The 23900-nt window shown below is 37.4% G+C and overlaps 1 protein-coding gene across 1 annotated transcript in view; it reads right to left on the reverse strand.

Moving 5' to 3' along the window:
* Positions 1 to 23900, reverse strand: part of DCDC1 (doublecortin domain containing 1) — a gene marked incomplete at both ends in the record, with an annotated part of 459856 nt that overhangs the window by 36047 nt on the left and 399909 nt on the right. The window contains 6 exons of the mRNA XM_080690535.1: positions 5056 to 5157; positions 5872 to 6024; positions 12905 to 13094; positions 16483 to 16686; positions 18493 to 18678; positions 21421 to 21591. Coding sequence (XP_080546661.1) covers positions 5056 to 5157; positions 5872 to 6024; positions 12905 to 13094; positions 16483 to 16686; positions 18493 to 18678; positions 21421 to 21591 — 1006 coding nt within the window. The remainder of the gene's footprint in view (positions 1 to 5055; positions 5158 to 5871; positions 6025 to 12904; positions 13095 to 16482; positions 16687 to 18492; positions 18679 to 21420; positions 21592 to 23900) is intronic.

Raw genomic sequence — 23900 nt, forward strand, 5'->3', positions numbered from 1 at the left:
TGCATATGAGAGCAGAGAATACTAATTCTAAGAGCTAACTTTTCTTTTGGTGTTGAAGATTGAACCCAGAGGCATTCTTCCATCTCTAAACTATACCCCCAGGATTTTTATTTTTTATTTTGAACCAGGGTCTCACTAAGTTTCTGAGGGTGTCCTCAAATCTGTAATCCTCCTCTGTCAGCCTCCCAAGTACTGGGATTACAGGTGTGTGCCACTGCACCCAGCTACAGCTAACTATAATGAATCATGCCCTCTTTCCTACTCCTAATATTTAATTTCCATTTCAAGTGGGTGAAGCCTCACTGATACTGAAGATGATTTCTCTTATTTAAAATTGGAAAAAAATAATCTGAGGATTCTTGGCCATTTTTACCCTTTTGTTTTAGGAGCTAGAGAACATAATTTTATTTCACTTTATTTTATTTTGTACTGGAAATTGAAACCAGAGACATCTACCTCCAAGAAAAACACACAGCCCCTGCCCATTTTTTTTCATTTTGAAACAGGGTCATGCTAAATTGCTAAGGCTGGCCTCAAACTTGTGATCCTCCTGTCTTGCCTTCCAAGTCCTGGCATTACAGGTATGGGCCACCACACCCAGCTCACATAAGTGCTCTGGTGTTCTTTCATACTGTGAGTGTCACTTGGAAAGTTCTCCCCATCCTCTTCCATTACTGGGAGGCCCACCCTTGTTCAGCATTATTTATGTGTGAAAGAACAAGCCCACTCAATCTGGGGTTCCAGTTAGCAGATACACTTAGCTCACACACTATATGAAATGCTCCAGTACTATCTTTACATGTATCAAATGTCTTTGCATGTCTTTACATGATACTTTGGCTTAATCTGCATTCCCAAGTTTTAGTTTGAAGACTTCAAGTGGGAAAACAGGTTACATTCTCAGGAACCCTCATTGCAATTTTTATTGAGTATTTATTATGTTTAACCATGTAGTAAATATTTTACATTTTCTTATTTTTATGTGGAACATATTGAAAATGGCATACATTCAGACTGTGCTTGGTGCCCCCCCCCCGCTTCTTCTTCCCCTCCTCCCAACAATGAGTGTCCAGGTTAACCATGCTATATTCATACTTTTACACATGTTCAAATATAGCTCCTCCATTAATCAGCCTCAGCCTTCTTCCTCTCTTATCCTTCCATTCTAGCTCTGCTTAGGTTTCCCCTCCATTATTTGGAGTCCCTCTGGTATTCCTAATACTCCCTAGATTGGGCATATTAGAGAAAACATATGTACCTTCTCCTTCTGTGCTTGGCTGTTACTGTAGTTCTCTGATTTCAATACTCAGATCATATGGTGGATGCATTCCCAGTTTTTTAAGGAGTCTCTACACCGATCTCCATAGTGGCTGAACCAATTTGCACTCCCACCAACAGTGTAAAAGAGTTCCTCTTTCGAGCCGGGCGTGGTGGCGCATGCTTGTAATCCCAGCGCTTGGGAGGCTGAGACAGGAGGATCACGCAAGTTCGAAACCAGCCTCAGCTACTTAGTGAGGCTTTCAGCAACTTAGTGAGACCCTGTTTCCAAATAAAATATAAAATAGGTCCGGGAGTATAGCCTGGAAGTAGAAAGCCTCTGGGTCCCACCCCTAGTACCACCAAAAAAAAAAAAAAAAAAAGAGTTCCTCTTTCCCCACATCCTTGCCAGCATTTGTTGTTGTTTGATTTCTTTATGCTTGACACTCTGATTGGGGTTAGAAGGAAACTCAACATAGTTTTGATTTGCATCTCCTTGATGGCTAATGATGTTGAACATCTTTTTATGTATCTATTGGCCATTTGTATCTTTTCTTTTGTGAAGTGTCTGTTCAGTTCAGTTACCCATTTCTTGATTTGGTTATTTGTTTTGCTAGTGTAGAGTCTTTTGAACTCTTTATATATTCTGAATATTAGCCCTCTATCAGAGTGGTGGCTGGTAAAGATCTTCTCCCATTCTGTAGGCTTACACCCTACAAAGTAATTACTACTATTGTGATAAATAACAGCAATAATTAGACTTACAAATGAAATGTAAGGTCACCTTAGCACAGTGTCTCCTACGTAGTATTTGTTGCACTTATCGATAGCTATAATAATAGGAAAGTCAATTCAGCAACTATCCCTGCCTCTCATACTTCCTTTTTCTTCCAACCCTCAAGAAGCATGCAGTCTAATAGGAACTGCAGTTACCAGAGTTAATTAAGACTTTTTTTAATTTGTCTTCAACAGCTAGAATAGGGCCTTCCTCAGAGCAATTGCCTTATAAGCATGCGTCAACATTATATTTAATAGTAGAAATGCCAATTTGTATTATTTGTATATTAAATACCAATCTGTAAGTAGAGACAAGATTTATCTTAGCATTAACTTTTGAAAGGGAAACTCCATCAAGGGGTCACTTCATAATGGATATCAACTGACCAAATATAGACCGTTTTCAACAATGGTATAGATGATGCCAAATCAACATTAAATGCCTTTTTGATACTTAATTGTAATAGAAGCTGAAGACATGACATAAAATCAGAATTCAGTAAAGACAGCTCTGACAAATACTATTTCGAGGATCTTGCTTTCTACTGAATTAAATTGATACAGGAATAAGGCTTAGGTTACTTCCTAGAGTACATGGTTGAAATTTCATTCATTTTAAGTCAATTATTCTTTAACTATCTAAAGAATAAATTAGAAGGATGTAAAGTATGATCTGATATGAGGTAGACGATCTCATGAATAGGTAATTAAAATAATGTTATTAGGATCATCAGAGGAGAAGTTCAGGGTGTGATCAACCACCTTACCCCAGGCTTGGAATGCTAGAGAAGGATTCTGGGAAGAAATAATGAGTAAGCTAAGAATGTATAAAGAATAAGTAGGAGCCATCCAATAAGACCGAAGAGAAAAAACTTTGAGTCAGAAACATTTTTGAGATGTGCCAAAACCTCAGAGTTAAGAAGCAAATGGTATGTCTGGGGCACTCAAACAAAATTCAAATGGGTAGAGTGTGGTGAGAAAGGAGAGAAAGAAAAAATTGAGATCAGAAGGTCCACATTAAGAGGTTTCAACCTTGTCCTAAAGATAATAGGACCCCTAAAAGGTTTTCTGCCTGGAGTGTTGTTGACACCTTTGCATTTCTGCACAATCATTTCAACTCCAAATATCACCATTCTTCTTATAATGAAAGAGGCTGTCAATAATGGGACCAGGGAAACCAGTTAGAAAACTGTTCCAATAATCTCAAGAATAGATGATGTAAACTTGAACTTGGATAATGATAGTGGAGACTGAGAGGGTTAAAATTTTTTTGAGATCAACTTAACATCTTCAGAGTATTAAGACTTACTAAGTATTGGCTTGAGGAAGATGAGAGGAAAAGGCCAAAAGTGACTTCCCAGTTTCTGTGACAGAATGCGTGGGTGAAGGATGGTAAAATTTCCTGCTAGGATGAACAAAGAAGCATGGGTACATGAGGGACAGAATAACTTCTGACATGTCCATGGAAAATTTAAGTGAAAATGTCTAGTAGTAGGAATCATAGAGGTTAGGAGACCCTTTTCACATATACCAATCAATAGCCTTTTGGTAAGAAATGGATAATAGCCATTTAAAATCAGAGTTTTGTTTTATGATGTTTATTGAAGCAAAATTCATATGCTTTTGACACCAGATAGTGCATATACTCAGGAGTTGAGATTCAGCTTTGGCAGTTATAAAGCTTGAAATATATTCCTATATACCTTGAAATTTATTTCTTTCCTAGACTACAGTCCGAAAAACATTGTTTCTTTCCAAAGAACTACTTGTATTTCAAGTGTTGAAAATAGTATAAGTTCAAGATTCTAAAATTCTGTGACAGTGAGAGAGAAAGATACAAATAATGTCAGTGGATAATTGTGACTATTAATATTACAAATAATTGCTTGAAATGAAATTCTCATGACATTGATATTTGAAGATTTGGGTACTTCCTTACGCTGATTATTAAAAACAAAAACAAAATAAAATTTCCCCAACAATACCACAGCAAGGTTTTGTCTAAAGGCTAATTCTGAGCTAGACAGGTGGTACACATTTGTAATCTCAGTACTTGAGAGGTTAAGACAAGAGAATCACTTGTTCAAGGCTAGCCTCAGCAACTTAGTGAGGCCCTCAGCAATTTAATGAGATCTGTTTCAAAATAAAAAACAATAATCTCAGTACTTGGGAGGATGACACATGAGAACTGTGGGTTTGATGCCAGCCTCAAAAATCTTAGTGAGGCCCTCTGTGACTTAGTGAGACCCTATTTCAAATTTAAAAATAAAATAGAGCCAGGCGTGGTGGCGCACACTTGTAATCCCCGTGCTTGGGAGGCAGAAATAGGAGGATCACACAGGTTCGAAGCCAGCCTCGCTGGCTTAAGAGACCCTGTTTCAAAGAAAAATATAAAAAATAGATATCTGGGAGTGTAGCCCGGAGGTAGAAGGGTTTACAGGAACCCCAGTACCACCAAATAAATAAATAAATAAATAAATAAATAAATAAATAAACAAATAAATAAATAAATAAATAAATAAAATAGAGAGGGGTTATAGCTCAGAGGTAGAATGCTCCTGGGTTCAATACGTGGTGCCACAAAAAATAAAATAAAATAAATAAATAAATAAATAGCTGGGATCAATTCCCTATAATATAAAAAAATATAATAAATAAACAGGGCTGTAGGTGTAGCCTGGATGCAGAAGCCCCTGGGTTCAGGCCCCAGTACCAAAAACAAAACAAAACAAAACAAAAACTAGTTCTAAAGCCCAAAAATGTTAGTTTAAAAGCAAAAGGTTAGTTTTCTGGCCTAGATAACCTCCTAATATTTTTAATGTTTATGTAAGCCATGCAGTATTCCTTTTAGTATAAAATTTATAAATATGAAATCAGTGGTAAAAAGACATTTTATTAAACTTTAGCTTCTTCTCAGGTGACATGTGGAATGATATTTATATTGACTAAGTGCTTAGTATCAACACATTAAAACCACATTTAGAATTAAACATGGGAAGGCATGGCTTAGTTTATACTAACCTTTTAATTGTCTCATTTTATGTTTCATAGTATCTAGATGAGTCAAAATTTTATCCTTCTTTAGCCAATTCTGCTTCTCTAATTTTTCTGCTTTCTGCAAAGCTAGAATAATGAAAACATGCAATATTTTATTATGGATTCTTTTATCAACAGTAATTTATCACGAACACCAATAATTTATAAAGAACGTTCTGCTTCTACAATAGATTCAATTAGAAACAAGTAATTAAAAGGTAAGGGTCATTAAAAGAAACCTCACTTGAAAGATGGCAGGGCTTAAGGCACTTCTTCATGGAATGGAGGGAGAAAAAGAAGAATGATGCTGTTTTATTATATAGATTTACCATATGCAATAGCCATATTTCATTTTCCACTTCCACAAACTATTTGGAGGTGATGAAAGCCTGGCTCGGAACCATTCATTTTTTAAACATCCACCTATTGCCTAAAGGGTGCAATTCTTAAAAATGAAAATGTGCAGACAGGTCGTCCTCTGTGTGAATTAAACTCATTTGTTATTTTCTAATGTATACCATTATTCTCAGTCTTATAGACCAAGGATCTCTTTATCAACTAAATTAGACATTTTTCCATGCAGAATGCTTCATTCCAGTAAGAAAAAGCACGCAACTGTGCAAATATGGGAGTCTAGCTACACTTGTGCACTTGTTAATTGATGGACCTCCTGTTCTTTGCAAAAATGTGATGTTATTATGTTGACATTATACACATTTAATTCATTTTCTTATGGTGACATAAAATTTATTTCTCTCTCCCTTCACATATTTGCTGGAAAGTGGAAACAAAAAAACTTACCATTTGGAGGTAGAAATGGTTCGCCACAAGATACCCAGATGGCAACTGGATTTCGGAAAAAGAGGGTGAGCAAAGACTGATCTATATCATTCAAATTATCAGACTTCACAGGCCCTGGAGGCCATTTGTTTTTAATTTTCATCCTGGAGTTTTCTGGGAGACAAATGATATATTTCCCATTATTCAATGAATAAGTATGTTTTCTGAACTCACTTGTTCATTCAAAATATTTCCTTCTTAGGCCAGGCGTGGTGGCGCACTCTTGTAATGCCAGTGCTTGAGAGGCTGAGACAGGAGGATCGCACAGGTTCGAAGCCAGCCTCAGCTACTTTGTGACGCTCTCAGCAACTTAGTGAAACCCTGTTTCCAAATAAAGTATAAAATAGGTCTGGGAGTATAGCTGGGAGGTAGAAACCCTCTGGGTTCCACCCCCAGGTCCACCAAAAAAAATAATAAATCCTTCTTCACTAATGGCTTATTTATTTATTTATTTATTTATGATACTGGGGATTAAACCAGGAATGCTCTACCTCTGAGCTACACCCCAGTCCTATTTTATTTTATTATTTTTTTTTAATTTTGAAGCAGAACCTCACTAAATTGCTGAGGAGGTTGCTAAGTTCCTGAGGCTGGCCTTGAACCTGTAATCCTCCTGTATCGGTCTCCCAAGTACTCCAATTACAGGCATGCACCACAACACCCAGCTTCATTCTGTCCTTTCAAAATGGAAAATGTAGCTGGGCATGGTGGTGCACGCTTGTAATCCCCGCGCTTGGGAGGCAGAGATAGGAGGATCGCACAGGTTCGAAGCCATCCACGCTGGCTTAAGAGACCCTGTTTCCAAAAATAAAATAGGTCTGGGAGTGTAGCCCGAAGGTAGAAGGGCTTCCAGGAACTCCAGTACCACCAAAAAAAAAAAAAAAAGAAAAGAAAAAAGAAAAATGTGTCAAGGACAGGTATCAGAGAAACATGAGAATTACTAGTAGATGTGAGCCTCGTGTATCATACAGAATGCAGGAAGAAGACGGGGTTTATAGGGTATGATGAGTACAGCTTGAGATTCACAGAGTTTGAGAACATAGATCATATCTTAAGTGATTATAATTTACTTTAAAACACCTTGTTTCTTTTTCAGATAATATGATGCTTTCGATATGGCCCAGGGTAGTAATGACTTTATTTAAACAAGCAATACCCAAACTCGGCCAATATAAATTTGATGAGAAAGTTCATAGGCAACCAGAGAATTCTCAATTATAAACACATGTGATTTATAAGTATGTATTTTAATTCCTTTCTTACTCATCACCTAGTTCTGAAAGAAATCTGAAGTGGCTTACCAATACTTACTCCAAAATGGGGAAAACAGAATTTTTTTTGGGGGGTATAAGTAGAGAAATAGATTAAAGCCAGGGAAGGGTGCCCCAGCATCATAATATTTTAAATGAATAGTCATATCTATTTCATTTTCAAAATATTAAATGCAAACAGTAGAAGACATTATGTTTGGCCCATTGATTTTAGAAGGCATCCAAAAATAATAGCTATTATTTTATTATTAAAAAGAAATAAACACTGTTTTGATTGTACTTAATAGAGACAAAACACAATTTGGGCTCTGAACTAGTGGCCAAAGAAGAAAAGATAATTTCTAGGTGAATATGGCCGATATGTATAGATAAATTCCTCAGAAAAAAGCATATCTTTTTCTTGTGAGATCTGAAAGTCATTAAAGGGTATTAATAAAGAGGCAATTTGTGCTATAGCTAATAGTGTCCTGCAACAGAAATCAAAAGATATTGAGAAGTTACCTTGTGCTGGATGTTTTACTAAGACATTTATATACATTTTCTCATGTGATGTTAAAACGATACTCTGAGATAGGTCCTATTACTATTCCTTTGTTATAAAGAAGATAACTGAAGTTTAGCTACATAGATAAAAGCAGATGATCTGGATTAGAATCCAGCCCTCTACCCTCATGGCCTGTGCCGTTAACCACCTCCTGCCTATAAGCATTATGCTGAATTCTGACCGACATATGTTTATTTAAAGTTCCTCAACACAATGAGGTGACATAACCAAGTCACATTTTATAAAGGAGACAGCTCGCTACCTGCCCTGCCTGATTTGAGGGCAACCTTTGGTATATATGGGGGGAAGGGATGGTATTTTTCTTCATGAATAACATTTCTCTCTACTTACAACGAGTTTTTGTTTTGTTTTGTTTTGTGGTACTGGGGTTTTCTACTTCCGGGCTACACTCCCAGACCTATTTTTATACCTTTTTTTATTTTTAAAACAGGGTCTCTTAAACCAGCACACACGGCTGGCTTCGAACCTGCACAATCCTCCTGTCTCCGCCTCCCAAGCATGGGGATTACAAGCGTGCGCCACCACGCCCGGCGTTACAACCAGGTTTTAAGTAAGATTATGAAGTGTGTCTGAAAGTATAATCTTGGAGATCAGATATTCGATATGCCAAATAAAGTCAGAATTATATGTTTTGCAATCAATAAGGCACTGAATGTTGACATAATTATGTATGTCTTGAACATTAGAAAAGAATGCAAATGAGAGTTTGCCATGCCTTCAAGAGGGCACGGCCCAAAAGACTACAGAGGGAATCTTCCTGGAGAGCTTTGTGTTTGCTTCAGTTTGTTTCAGTGTGCAAAGAGCTGAAAAGAATCTCAACCAGTTTCAACCACAAAATTATTTCTGGTTATTCACCCCGTGAGTACCACCATGGAAAGAAAGGCAGGGCGGGGGTAATCCCTAGCTTCTCCTCTGATCACAAGGTGCACAGCCTCAGAAGACCCAGAGGGAAGCTTCCATCTACTCTCCTCCTTTTACTAGAATAGTTCTGAGTGAAAAACAGTTTTATATCTTTTTTATATCTTTTTAATTGTTTTCTCTTTGATTTTTAGTTTTTTCTTTTCATTTTTTACTTCTATCCTGACTTTTCCTTTTTAATTTTAATTTCTAAAAATCTTTCCACTATATTTTGTATTTTCCTCTTTCTAGTACTGTTGTTGTCGCATTGTTGTGCTTATCTTGTTATTTATCTGTTTTATTTGAGTGCCACAGAGGGGGAGCTATGAATCTTCTCTCCAGGTGAAACATGAGGAACTGCACCAGTGTCCAAACAGAGGATAAAAACGTCAGGCCCTCCACACAGTTGGAGCCTCTAGTAACAGAATCACAAGTAACAGAGCCATTAACAGCAGTGCGATGAAATCCCTCACCACGTGACACAGGCATCCACCCCCATTGCAGTAGGTACCAGAGAGGGTGCAACCCACAGAACTTGCTGTCTATACCACGCCTACCCAAATTGCCAGTAGTACTCTAGTCCTGGAAGACCTACAGTGAAAGTAGATTATTTTCGCTTTGGTATAGTATACAATGTGTCAAAACCCACTAGTCACAATCAGAGAAGCCACAATAAGATTACACTATGAAGTTCAAATGGAATTAAACTCAATATAAGACAACAAACAGATACCCCCAAGGCACTGTCTCGGGGAGACCTTACATAAAAGTAGAAAAGGTACCTATTCCAACAGAGGAGAAAATTTCAACATAGAAACACAAGAATTTTTAAAAATAAGACAACATGGTATTTACTAAATGCCAGATGAAGAATTCAAAAGAAAAGAACTTTCTCGTGTGTGCAGTATTAGGGATTGAAGCCAGGAATGCTGCACCATTAAGCTACATCCTCAGTCCTTTTTATGTCTTATTTGAGAGAAGGTTTTGATAGGTTGCTGATGCTGGTTTCAAATTTTCAATCCTCCTGTCTTAGCCTTCCAAATCCTGGGATTAAAATCTTGTACCACAACACCTGGACCAAAAGAAAGGGTTGTTTTTTTTTTTTTTTAAATCAATGAATTCCAGAAGAATACAAACAGTTGAATGAAGTAAGGAACACAAAGCAAGATATGAGTGAGAAATTCAGTTAACAAATAGAGGTTTGTATAAAGAACCAGAAATCCTGAAAATGAAAAGTTCAGGTTAAAAACTAAAACAAAAAATCCCTCAATTGAAAGCCTCATCAACACCCTAGATCATGTGGAAGAAAGAATATCATAGTGGAAAGAGAAATCTTATGAAGTGGTACATCAGACAGAAATAAAAGAATGAACAGAACATACAAGATATCTGGAACACCATTAAAAGGTCAAACATCTGCAAACTCATCGTTCCAGCAGGAGGAGAGTTATAAGCTATTGTCATAGAATACCTATTCAGTGAATTAATAGCAGAGAGTTTCCACATCCTGGGAAAACACATTGGACATCCTGGTAGAGGAGGCATTTGGAACCCCAAATAGACATGACCAGAAATGAGCCTCTCCACAGTATATTATGTTTAAAATGTGAAAAGTACAAAAGAAATAATATTATAATCTATAAGAGAGAACCAATAAGTCACATTTAAAGGCAAATCTATTACACTAACAGCATATTTCTCTGAAGAAACTTAAGGACAGGAAAGCATGGAATGACGCATTTTAAGTCCTGAAAGAAAATAAATGTCAACCAAGACTGCCATACCCAACAAGATTATCCTTCTACTTGAAGGAGATGTATAGACATTGCAAGATACTCATAAACAATGGGAATTCATAACCACTAGTCCAGCTTTATAGAAGATATTTGAAGGAATTCTACACCCAGAAGAGGAAGAAAGATAAATAAATACATTCATGAAGGCTTGGGAAAGAATAAATTTCACCAGAAGAGTAGACAGATAAAAGGGAAACAGAAAAAGGCATTCTCTGTATAGTAAACTATCAAATTTCTCAAAAAAAATAAGATAGGAAGAAATGAACAGGATATTCACAACAACCTGAAGGAAAACAGCAAAATGACAAGAACAACTACATACCTTTCAATAAAACCTTGAATGTAAATTGTCTTAAATCTCCAATTAAAAGATACAGACTATCTCAATGGGGTTTTTTTAAATTGGACACAATAACATGGTGCTACAAGAAAGTCAACTTACCTGAAAAGGAATAAATAGACTGAAAGTAAAAAAATGGAAAGTGATATTCTAAGTAAATGGGAATGAAAAGAAAGTTGATGTATACTTATACACAACAAAATAGACTTTCAACCAGAATCAACTAGAAGAGACAAAGCAGGACAAGATATATTGGTGAAGGAAATAATTAATCAAGAAGATATAATGCACTGAACACTGGAACCCCCAAATCACAAAACAAATAGTACAGAATATAAAGGGAGAGATATGCCCCAATATACTAATAATGAGAGATTTCAATACTCCATGCTAACCAATAGATAAGTCAAGGAAAAAAATTAACAGAAATTTCAGAGTTAAATTACGTTATAGAGTATGTAGTTGACAAACATCTATGGAATATTCCATTCACCCAACAGCTGCAGAACACACATCCTTTTCACCCGCATATGGGGCCTTTTCCAAAATAGACCACATATTAGGCCATGAGGCAAGCTTTAACAAATTCAAAAACACTGAAATAATTTCTTTCATCTTGTCTAACTGAAGTGGAATGAAATCAGTAATACACACAAGAGAAACTGCAAAAATTATATAAAAACATGAAGATTGAATGGCACACTATTGGATGAACAGTGGCTCATTGCAGAAATCTCCTGAGCCATGACTTTCAACACAATAATATTAGATAATTGCACACGGAGAAGATGCTACTGAATCACTACCAGCAAGATTTACTTTCATGTAACAAAGTATTGACTGGATACCGTTCTTTCCCTCAAGCCATTCATAGTTTAATAGGACACACAAAATTGTTTTTTAATTTTTTTTTGCAGTACTGGGAATGGAACCCATGGGCATTTTACCTCCAAGATACACCCCCTGCCCTATTTTTTATGCTTTATTTTGAAACAGGGTCTCACTAAGTTGTGGAGGGCCTCACTATGTAGCTGAGGCTGTCTGAGAACCGCAATCCTCTTGTCTCGGCCTCCCGAATGCTGGGATTACAAGCGTGCGCCACCATGCCCAGCTCACAAAAATTTTAACAGATAATTATAATGTGGTGTGAAAAAACTGCAACGCAGAGGCATTAGCAGGAGCTTCTGGGAGTCTATATGCAATGGAGTCAAGGGAGTGAAGAAGGAGCGGTGGGGGACAGGAGAGGTATAGAGGAGACTGTTTCTTCTCATACTAGAAAGTGCTAGCAACAGTTTCTTAAGTAGTCTCCCATAACTTTGAGTTCCAGTATTAGAAACAAAAGATACTAATGTTTCATAAAATAAACTGTCAAACATCTTTTATTAAAATATTCTATGCAATTGATTTGTTTCAATACTATAGTCAAAATTACATCATCTGTAAATATTTTTTTCTTATTCTGCCAGGTAAAAACAGTGAAATCTTATTAATATTCTTGAAATCACTCACAAGAATAGCTGGCTCTGATTTTAAAATTCTAGAAAAGGTGACTGAATGAAAGAATCTCATTTAACTTTTTCATGATCAAAAATAAATTGAATGATCTGGCCGTGGTGGTGCACACTTGTAATCCCAGTACTTGGGAAGCTGAGACAAGAGGATCCGGGCTCACAGACAGCCTCGGCTACTTAGTGAGGCCCTCTGCAACTTGGTAAAATCCTATTTCAAAAATAAATAATAATAACTGGGCGTGGTGGTACACACTTGTAATCCCAGCACTTGGGAGACTGAGACAGGAGGATTGCACAAGTTCGAAGCCAGCCTCAGCTACTTAAGTGAGGCTTTCAGCAACTTTGTGAGACCCTGTTTCCAAACAAAATATAAAATAGGCCTGGGAGTGTAGACAAGAGGTAGAATGCCTCTGGGTTCCATCCCCAGTACCACACACACACACACACACACACACAAAAAAGAATAATAAAAAAAAATTGGGCTGGGGGTGTAGCTCAAAGGTAGGATGCCCCTGGGTTCAATACCCAACACCACAATAAATAAATAAATAAATAAATAAATAAATAAATAAATAAATCTAACACCTATGTAGACAGTTGCCAACCTTTCGTACTTTTAAGGGTTTCTTCTTCTCCAACAGGAGCTGCATTTTTCTTTTGTTCCTCAGGGTCTCTTTGGATAAAGGATTCATCTAGCGCCCATAAAACCAAATCACGCAAGGTAAGGATTGTGGTTCCATCTCTGGTATATACTTTGGAGGCTGCTCTGGAAAGCCCAAGTTTTTCTGTGCATTCTGTAAGAAGCTAGATAACATAGTCTGTCAATTACTAAATAAGATAATCATAGAATTAGAAATTAGAATTAGAAAATAAAGAACTTACCCTTTTAGAAATCTGAGAAAATCTTTTTTTTTTTTTTTTTTTTTTTTTTGCGGTACTGGGGTTCATGGAAACCCTTCTACCTCTGGGCTACACTCCTAGACCTATTTTTCATATTTTTATTTGGAAACAGGGTCTCTTAAGCCAGCGAGGCTGGCTTAGAACCTGCACAACCCTCCTGTCTCTGCCTCCCAAGTGCAGGGATTACAAGTGTGCGCCACCACGCCCGGCTGAAAGTAACCACTGACTTTGATTTCCTTTCCTGTACTAGGGAATCTGATTTCATGTACTTGTGCATGTGAGGTGAGCACTCTAACCCTGAGCTACATCACCAGCCCTGACCTTGAATTTTTTTTATTAGAGACAATTTCTGATATTAGATTAGTCCAATCTCACTGTGAAAATTTAACACAGTAGCTGATCTATATTAATAATATTTAGCATCAGACCATTTTCTAAGAAAAGTTCAACCTAGAAATCTACTTTCAATTTTGTTGCTTAATAAGGTCTAAATTATTATAATATTTCATATTGATGAACTACTTTAAAATAAATGAGCAGTTAATTTTCAAACCAAGAACTGACATGTATTATCACCTCAATTTTGCAGACGAGAAAGCAGGCTGAAAGGTTAACATTTGTGCCCAAGATCATAAAAGCCAGTTGTGGATTACTGAGTGAATCTTAGAATCACTAACTTCACTAGTTTGCTTCGTCTATATAACAACAATATTTTAATAATATCTTAATAAAAATCCATTTCTTTACCAGCAAAGAGGAAAGTGAATATGTGTGTGTGTGTGTGTGTGTGTGTGTGTGTGTGTGTGTGTGCAAACATGCATGCAAGCAATGAAGCTGGGTTTAATCCTGTGCTTTCCTCACTTCCTAGGACTATGCAGAGTCCCTCATAATACAACCACTGTGCCTCCAATTTGGAAATCAAACACCCTACCAATGAATAAGTGCTCAGATTCTACAGATGATAACAAAGGGGGAGGGATCTCTTAGGCCATTCAGATGACGTACAGCTTGAAACCGACATGAAAAGCAAGCAAGAAAAGGAGATTCTATTCATTATAAGAATGAAGAACGTCTGGTCTTTTTGCTTGCCTCTTTTTTTTATATCCTGATTTCTCATTTTTCAAAACAATAAAGAATGTCCCTCTTTTGGGGGGTACTGGAGATTGAACCGAGGTGTATTTTGCCTTACTACTTTCAAGCTACATCCCCCTTCAGCCCTTATTTTATTTTATTTTATTTTTAAACAGCGTCTCACTTAGATTGCTGAGATTCTTGCCAGGTTGCAAAGACTGTCCTCAAACCTGTGTGATCCTCTGGTCTCAGTCTCCCAAGTACTGAAATCACAGGTGTATGCCACCACACCCAGCTAAACAGAATGCTTTAAGAAAACAAAGATCTCTCTACAAATGGATAGCCAGTTCTCTCAGCACCATTTGTTGAAAATGCTGTCTTTTCTCCAGTGTGCGAGTTTGGTCCCTTTGTCGAAAATCAATTGACTACAGGTGTGTGGGTTTGTTGCTGTATCTTCTATTCTGTTCCACTGGTCAGTCTGCCTGTTGTTGTGCCAAAACCATGCCGTTTTACTACTAATGCTCTATGATATAATTTGAAGTCTTGGATTGTGATGCCTCCTGCCTGGTTTTTATTTCTGAGAATTGCTTTGGCTCTTCTAGGTCTTTTCTTTCTCCATATAAAATTCATGATTGATTTTTCTAGGTCTATGAAGAATGGCACTGGTATTTCAATAAAAATTGCATTGAATCTGTAGATCACTTTTGGCAGAATGGCCATTTTGATGATATTTATTCTGCCTATCCATGAGATCTTTCCATCTTCCAAGGCCATCTTCAGTTTCTTTCTTTAATGCGTTATAGTTTTCGTTGTAGAGGTCTTTTACATCTTTGTAGAAAAATGGAACTAAATCCTTACCTCTCACCTTGCACAGGAATCAACTCAAGATGAATCAAAGACTTAGAAATTAGACCAGAGACTGTGAAGTTATTAGAAGAGGGCATAGGATCAACACTCCAATATTGCATAGGCAATAACTTTCTCAACTAGACCTCCAAAGTGCAGGAAATTAAAGCAAGAATTAACAAGTTGAATGGCATCAAACTAAAAAGTTTCTGATCATCAAAGGAAACCATCCAGAACCTAAAGAGAAAGACTACAGAATGGGAAAAGATCTTTACCATCCACCACTCTGATAGAGGGCTAATATCCATAATATACAAAGAGCTCAAAAGACTCTACTACTACAAATAACACAATCAAGAAATGGACAACTGAATTGAATAGACACTTCACAAAAGAAGAGTTACAAATGGCCAATAGATACATGAAAAAATGTTTAGCGTCATTAGCCATCAGGGAAATGCAAAGCAAAACTACGCTGAGATTCCATCTAACTTCAATCAGAGTGGTAAGCATAAAGAAATCAAATAACAAATGCTGGCGAGGATATGGGGAAAGAGGAACTCTTTTTCACAGGTGGTGGGGGTGCAAACTAGTTGAGCTGCTCTGAAGATCACTGTGGAGATTCCTTAGGAAACTGGGAATAAATCCTCCATAAGATTTGGCTATACCTCTCCCGGGTATTTGTTCAAACAGGTTGAAATCAGAGAGCCACAGTAACATATGCATACCCATGTTCATAGCAGCACAATTCATAATAGCCAAAATATGGAACCAACCTAGGTCTCCATCAACAGATGAATGAATTGCAAAATTATGGAAAATACACACAATAGAAATCTACTCAGGTATAAAGAAGAACAAAATCATGTCACTCGCAAGAAGATGGAAAGACCTGGAGAACATTATGTTTAGTGATATTAGCCTAGCACAGAAAGAGAAGGGACTTGTGTTTTCTCTAATATGCCCAAACTAGGGTGTATTAGGGATACCAGAGGGACTCCAAGACAATAGAGGAGAAACCTCACCAAAATTACAATGGAAGGATGGGAGAGGAAGAAGGCTGAGATTGATTAATAAAGAAGCTACATCCAAATTTGTGTAAAAATATTAATATAGCATGAATGACCTGGACACTCATTGTTGGGAGAGGAAGGGGGAAGAGGGCACCAATCACAGTTTGAATGTATGCCATTTTCAATATGTTCCACATAAAAATAAAAAAAGAGAAAACAAAAATCTTAATCTCATCAATTTAAATTGGTAAATCTGGCTCAGGACAGGTATCACTCTGTCCTGTCTGGGATTTTTCTTATCAGGAGAATTACCATTATCATTATCTGAAGATGCAAATAGCATTTAAGTGATAGTCACTTACCTTGGGGAATGTTCCAGTCACAATTAACTTCCCATTACAATATCCATCCCCATTTTTGTATGCGATGATTTTTACCGCCTTCTGGCTTGTAGCTGCCTCACCACTGTGAGGTACAGCTTGTGCACAGGTCTTCATTTGTAATGATAATAAACGTTCTTCGTAATACCTTAGAGTTTTTTCAGCCTTGCAAGAAGATAAATCCACCTGATTTGTTTATAAAAAAAATAGCACGTGTACACAAACTTTTTTCTTTGAGTTATGTTATCTGGTATATTTCAGTCTCTCAATTTAATGAGTGTGTTAGTGAGTGTGGCATTTAAATTTGTGTGTGTGTGTGTGTGTGTGTGTGTGTGTGTGTGTGTGTGTGTGTTCGGTACTGGGGATGGAATCCAGAGGCGTTCTACCTCCGGGCTATACTCCCAGACCTATTTTATATTTTATTTGGAAACAGGGTCTCACTAAGTTGCTGAGAGCCTCACTAAGTAGCTGAGGCTGGCTTCAAACCTGGGCGATCCTCCTGTCTCGGCCTCCCAAGTACTGGGATTACAAGTGTGCACCGCCATGCACAGTGAGACACTTCAATTTTTCCATGCTCACTTCATGTACTATAGATACTGGGTGGTTAGCAGGACATCGAGTCTCATTCCTCAGTTCTCTCTCCAGCCCTCCACTGAGTTACTAGATGACTTCTGAGCATCTGGTTTGCTTCTGGACTGTTCTGTTTTTGTTGTTGTTGCTGTTGTTGGGGGGGGGGGTGGAGTAGAGTTTTTTCGTTTCTTTTGCTGTCCCCTCAACAAGGGTTAAGAAAGGACACTAGGACCAGAGAACCTGGGGTTGAGGTGAGAGAACTCTAGCCTGTGATGTTTTCTTCATTTCTAACTGTAGGATGATGCCAGCCTCTGGTGGAAGCTGCTGGGGAATGAGGAGGGGGAGGGAGCACTGAGGACTGAGGGTGAGGAAGGCGACAGGCACGTTCCTTGGCTTCCCCTTTCCATCCCTCTCTCAGATGATGCTGTGACATTGGAGATCCAGCTCCTCCAAAGCTAATGCCCTCAGGCTTTCCAGGCAACCTGTTACCACCAGTGTGGCTCAGGATCAGAGAAAGAGGAGGGTGATCTGGGATCATGGCAGGCCAGCTCTGAAGAGCGGCAGGCTAGAAGGTGGCCCGCCTTGTAGGAATCACGCCCGCCTTGTAGGAATCACTCCTTTTCATTCAGGTACGTCATTTATTTTCACTTCTGAACATGAAGGAAAGGGGCTTTTGTTTTGGTTTTTTTTTTTTTTTTTTTCCCGTGGTACTAGGAATTAAACCCAGAGGCATTCTACCTCTAAGCTACACCCCAGCCCTATTCTTTTTTTAACAGAGTCTTTCTAAAGTTGCTGAGAGTCTCACTAAATTGTCAAGGCTGGCTTTGATCTTGCGATTCTCCTGTCTCAGCCTACCAAATACTGGAATTATAGGCGTGCACCACCATACCCGGCAGGGAAGCATTTTTTAAATGGCGCCCTTTTAAATTAAGATGCTAGAAAAAATGCCAGAGGTTTTTCGTTTTGCTTTTCTCCAGGAGCTCTAAATAGTATTAGACATGGATGCGTGAATTTAGGTGCCCAACCAGAACAGTTAACAACATGTCAGGTTCCCCCTGAAATGCTCAGTGCTCATAAAGAGTTTACCCTGTGGATATGGGCAAAAAATGCGGCTCTACTCAGTAAAGATTTGCAGTTACTTCCTCACCTAAAAGTGACACGGAGAACAGGGGAAAGTGTCAGCAGATTAAAGCTGCGGAAGTGCCCAATTAACTTCACAGGATGGATGGAATTATTAATAGACAATGTATTTTAAATTACAGCAAAGAAAAGGAAATCAATGCAGGCAGGCTGTGTAAAGGGGCATCTGAAGAAGATGAATTACATGAGTGGAGATGAACTTGAATAAAGCACAGAATTAAGGCATCTACATTTCCAAACTGTGGCCACATGTGCATTAGCAGAGCTCAGATCTTCACGTACCTTGGCCACACTGATCACCTTGAAAGGCCCTCGTGATGAGGGCTTCTGGGTCTTGGAGCCTGAAGCACAGAGGAATGGAACGCCTGGAAGCAACGGTTTCAGCCCCTTCTCTGCTCTCATGGATCGTCCACAAGCTAGGCAGAGCATCGTTTTCCTCTTTCCACCAGGTGAGAGATAATAGTATCCCTAAGATGAATGATGAAGGCTCTTTTATATAGGTACATCAAAATTATGAGAGCATTTCTACAGAAAACTTTGCAGTAGAAATAAAGAACTCTGAGCATCACCAAATGTTAAATTTGAAATTGCAACATAAATGCATAATTATAATTTTTTTAAAAAAGTATTTGCAAATCCTGCAATAATGATTCAATGCCAATGACTATAATCTGTATCTGGAATCAAGATTTCCAGGAAAAATGGCCAGTTCCAGATTTGGGGCAGGAAATATATAAGCAAAGGACAACTTCTTGTGCCTAGAAAAAAATAAGTCATCCTAGAATAAATGTATCACATAAAATAGACATAGAGCTAATATAAAGGACCCCCTATAGGCTCAAAGAAGGACAATTTGAGACTAGTAAAAAAAAATCTACTCAGCCTTAAAGAAAAACACAATTACATCATTTACTGGGAAATGGATGGAACTGGAGAACATTATGTTAAGTGAGATTAGTCAGTCACAAAAAAATAAGAAATTGGATATTCTCCCTAATATGCAGAAGCTCGGGAGAAAATTGGTCATAGGAGGAACTCTAGACAAAGAAGGAGAAAGCACAGATGAGCAAATAAGGCGGCCTAACTGAGGGGATGGGAGGGAGGAAGAGGGAATGTGCATTCTCTAATGCACATGATGTCCTTTAACAAACATATCAACCTCGGTCACCAAGCCAAACATGAGAAGGACGGACGGGGAGGGAATGGAGTGGGAATGTGTAAGGGCTAATTGGGTGATGTGTGCATGTGTGTCTCCACCATCTTGTACCCCATTAAGATGTATAACTACAATGTACCAATAAAATTTTAAAAATGATAAACTGAAACATGTTGAATATGTTTGGATATTTGAAATTCCATGAGTTCATAACAATGCTACCAATAGAAGTAATAAATAAATAAATAAATACAAAACCACAACTCATTAGACAACCTTGAAAGAGACCTGACACATATTTATAACCTGAAAACTGGCCAGTAGAGAGTGTGGCAGAGTATTTCCAAAGATGACCACAATGAAACCATTACAATCTTGCATGTTCTTTTAAAGTATAAAGAGTTCCTTTCTCCTTATCTCCTTTCTTTGAATATGCGACTTGCTTCTCCCAATGCAGCTTGAGAAAATAGGTTGCACACAGGTGTACAAGAAGCACCCCCACATTGGAGCTTTTTCTGTCTTGGCAGCTGTTGGAACCCTGAGACTAGGATGTGAACAAACTTGAGCCCACATTGTTAAGAACCTGAGAGGCTGGAAAAGCAGTGCCCCAGCTGAGAGCCTACCAACCACTTGACCTGTGAAGAGGGTCTCTTTGACCATCCAGTCCTCATAGAGCCACCAAACTACTGAAGAACCACCAGAGGGTGGCAGTTACATTAAAGATCCTTGGCAAGACCAGCAGAACTTCCCAACGGAACTCAGCCCAAATTGCTGGTCCACTAAGAAAAAATAAGATGTTGCCAGTTTAAGCCACTAAGCTTTCAGTTGGCTTGTTATAATGTAACAGGTAAGCGAGATGGAAATAAAAAATAAAGTATTTATCTTACCCTTCTTTACAAACCATATTTTTGAGTAGTTAGACATCTATTTGATGAGGTAATGTTATATTACAATTCCTTAAAGTTTAGCTAATAAATCTAAGGAAATATAATTTTAAAAATTAACTCTTTTAAAACAAAATGGTGACATTAGCTTGAAAAGCCATTGGAAATTTTTAATATAGAATAATTAAACCCTCTAACAACTATTTTCACTAAAATTAGAAAATCTAGATGCTGCCTGCATAGTGATAAATATGGAATATACAGAAAAACTTAAGATTCTGGCAAAAAAAATGCTAAACATAAATCTAATTACAACTCTAGTGCTTAATTCCACTTATAGAAATCACATGGATAGAGAAGTAAGTTAAAGGATACAAAAAGGAAATATACACACACAAATCAGGCTATTCTATTCAATAATGAACCCAGATTTTTCAACCAAATGTCATCAGGGAATGTTGTCCAAATCAACTTGACTCAAACCAACAAACCATAAAAAAGAATTTTACAACCACCTGGAAAAGTTGAATAGGGTAATATAGAGACAAAAGTTATTATGAATTATTTACCTGTGTTAATGGTATGAAGATTAAGTGAGAAAATGTTCAAAATTTGTATGCTACATGTATTTGTTTATTTATTTATTTGTGGTACTGGGGATGGAACCCAGAGGCCTTCTACCTCTGGGTTATAGCCCCGAACTATTTTATATTTTATTTGAAAACAGGGTCTCACTAAGTTACTGAGAGCCTCACTAAGTGGCTGAGGCTGGCTTCGAACCTACGCAATCCTCCTGTACTAGTACTGGCCTCCCAAGTACTGGGATTATAAGCATGAGCCACCATGCTCGGCTATAGGCTACATTTAGAGGTGAAATGTTATCACATCTTGGATTAGTAAATTGATTTTACATGATGCATAAATGAAGATACATTATACTACTCTTTTTTATTTTGGTATATGGGTAAAATTTCCATAGTAAAACTTTAAAACATTTTTACACAGACTATCTTAACTTATTTTGTTCTTCATAATTTTCTTTCATTTTTTCCTAACTGGAATCACAGAGACTACATGATTTTCATCAAAAACTTGTATAAACATAAGATTTCCTAAGGAAAAAAGTTTTTTACCCTATTTTTTGTTCATCATTTAGAAGGAACCACTTACTGGTTGATCAATGTTTTCATCCTTAATGACAGATGATGTACAAATACCAGCAAAATTTGCTGACGTGATTTCCTTATCCAAAGCGGTGCTATGAAAGGCCATGAATGCTTTCTTATTTTCCACGTAATGCCACTTTTGATTGGCCGTTCCATTGTTGTGTGGCCTATATTTCTGAAAGAAGAGACAAAATATGGAGTCAAATAGGTAAGTTTATGAGCTAGTTATAGCAGTCATACTTTTTCATTGAGTAAATTCACAAAGTGCAGATAATTACTCATAAATCTCACTTAACAGTGATAACTATGGTTGATAGTTTGGTGATTATATGTAATTGTATTCTTATAAGTATTCATTCTTTGATTTAAAAAAATAGACTCACAAAATACACACACTTTGAATTGCATTTTTAAACTTAATTTTCTAGGGAGCTTTTTTTTAATATTTTTGAAGAATACATATCATTTTATTTAGGTATAATTTATTTAATAGTTCCTAATAGTTAAACATGTAGATTGTTTCTTAAAATTTCTTTAGGACATATTTTAGAAGAAGAGTTGCTGATAAAATGTAATCATTTTAAAGATTATGATATATCACATCAAAATCCTTTCTGGAGAACTGATTATACATCTACCAACTGTCTGTGAAGTAACTTGTTTTTCTCATATTCTTGCCAAAAATGGGCAATATTTCCTTAAATACCAGCTTAATAATTGACAGAAGTAACTTGTTGATATTTTACTGATGTTCAAGGAAGTTTTTTTTCTAAGTACATTCAGTTAAATATATAGTAGAAACAGTTATTTATTCTAGTTATAAAATCTGGCTCAGGTATAAGTTAAAAAAAAAAAAAAGCCGGGCATGGTGGTGCACGCTTGTAATCCCCGCGCTTGGGAGGTGGAGACAAGAGGATCTTCAAAGCCAGCCATGCTGGCTTAAGAGACCCTGTTTCCAAATAAATAAAATAAAATAAGTCTGGGAGTGTAGCCCGGAAGTAGAAAGGCTTCCAGGAACCCCAGTACCACCAAAAAAAAAAAAAAAGTGTTGTAAGGCATGGCACACTTGTAATCCTAGCATTTGGAAGGCTAAGACTGGAGGATCGTGGTTCGAGGACAGCCTCAGCTACTTAGTGAGACTCTTTGCAACTCAGTGAGACCCTGTTTCAAAATAAAAAAGAATTGGGCAAGGGGTGTAGCTCAGAGGTAGAATGCCCCTGGATTCCACCCCTAGTACCACCAAACAAACAAACAAACAAACAAACAAAAAACAAGTGTTTAAATCTAACAGAGCCTAAAACAGTAGATTAGTGCTAACATATCATGACAACTCTAGGAACTTTACTATTTATAACTCTTATTTTACCAAGTGAGAGACTATTAGTAAAGAAAAAAAAATTAAATGCATCTGAAGAACAGATTTAGTGGGTCAGACAGTAGTGCTTGCCTTAGAGATCTGGAAAACCACAGGCTATATTTTCAAGGAAGAGAAAAGGTCTAGTAGCACGAACATAAAATGCCTCGTTTTTATTAATTCACATGAACTTTAACATTTCTTAAACTGATTGTTTCAATAAATAAAAGTGAAACACTAGCAAAGAAAAAATCTTGAAAGATAATCCCAATTCTTTGGGGATGAAATGCATTTCTTATAAAATGAGAACATTAGAGGAAGCAAGTTTATGAAATTGATTATGGTGCTCAGTTTGCATCTGGATGAGGTTTTATCTCACTGTGGTTGGCGCTCTGGAGACACGTAACAGAGAAGAATTTAACTTTATATGTGCTGTGTCTCCTAACACGTTTAGCCCTTATTTAATATAATACAGGAGATTTAATTAGGCTTTGATATTTGTCCAGATTGCCATGTCCCGGTTTTGGATTCAGAGCCTGCGAAATAAGTTGCTTCACTGCTATGAAAAAAGACAGAATAAAACAAATGCTTTTTGGAAATAATGTATTCTATATACCAGGAAGATGGAAAATACTGTGCAGATTCTAGAGAGTAAATGCAAAGAAGGAAGTCAAGCTTTACTCTTAGTAGAGAAAAACACATCCATTTACAAGTGTACTTTGGTATTAAGTGAGAACGACAGGCAAATGTAAGAATTTAAAAAAAAAGAGAACTTCCTAGGTCTTTGTCCAAAGCACAAATGAAACCAAACTTCTCTGAATTCTCCAAAAAATGTTTGGCTGCCACAAGAATTTGCAAAACTGTATTTGTGTGTGTGTGTGGGGGGGGGGTACTGGGGGTGAAACCCAGGGGCCTTCTACCTCCAGGCTATATTCCCAGCCCTATTTTATACTTTATTTGGAAACAGGGTCTCACTAAGTTGCTGAGAGCCTCACTAAGTAGCTGAGGCTGGCTTCGAACCTGTGTGATTCTCCTGTCTCAGCCTCCCAAGCGCAGGGATTAAAAGCATGCGCCACCATACCCCCCCTAGTAAAACTGTATTAAAAGTGTACTTTACATGGGTTGCTGAG

The sequence above is a fragment of the Muscardinus avellanarius genome (assembly GCF_963383645.1).
Source record: "Muscardinus avellanarius genome assembly, chromosome: 1".
Lineage (NCBI taxonomy): Eukaryota > Metazoa > Chordata > Mammalia > Rodentia > Gliridae > Muscardinus > Muscardinus avellanarius.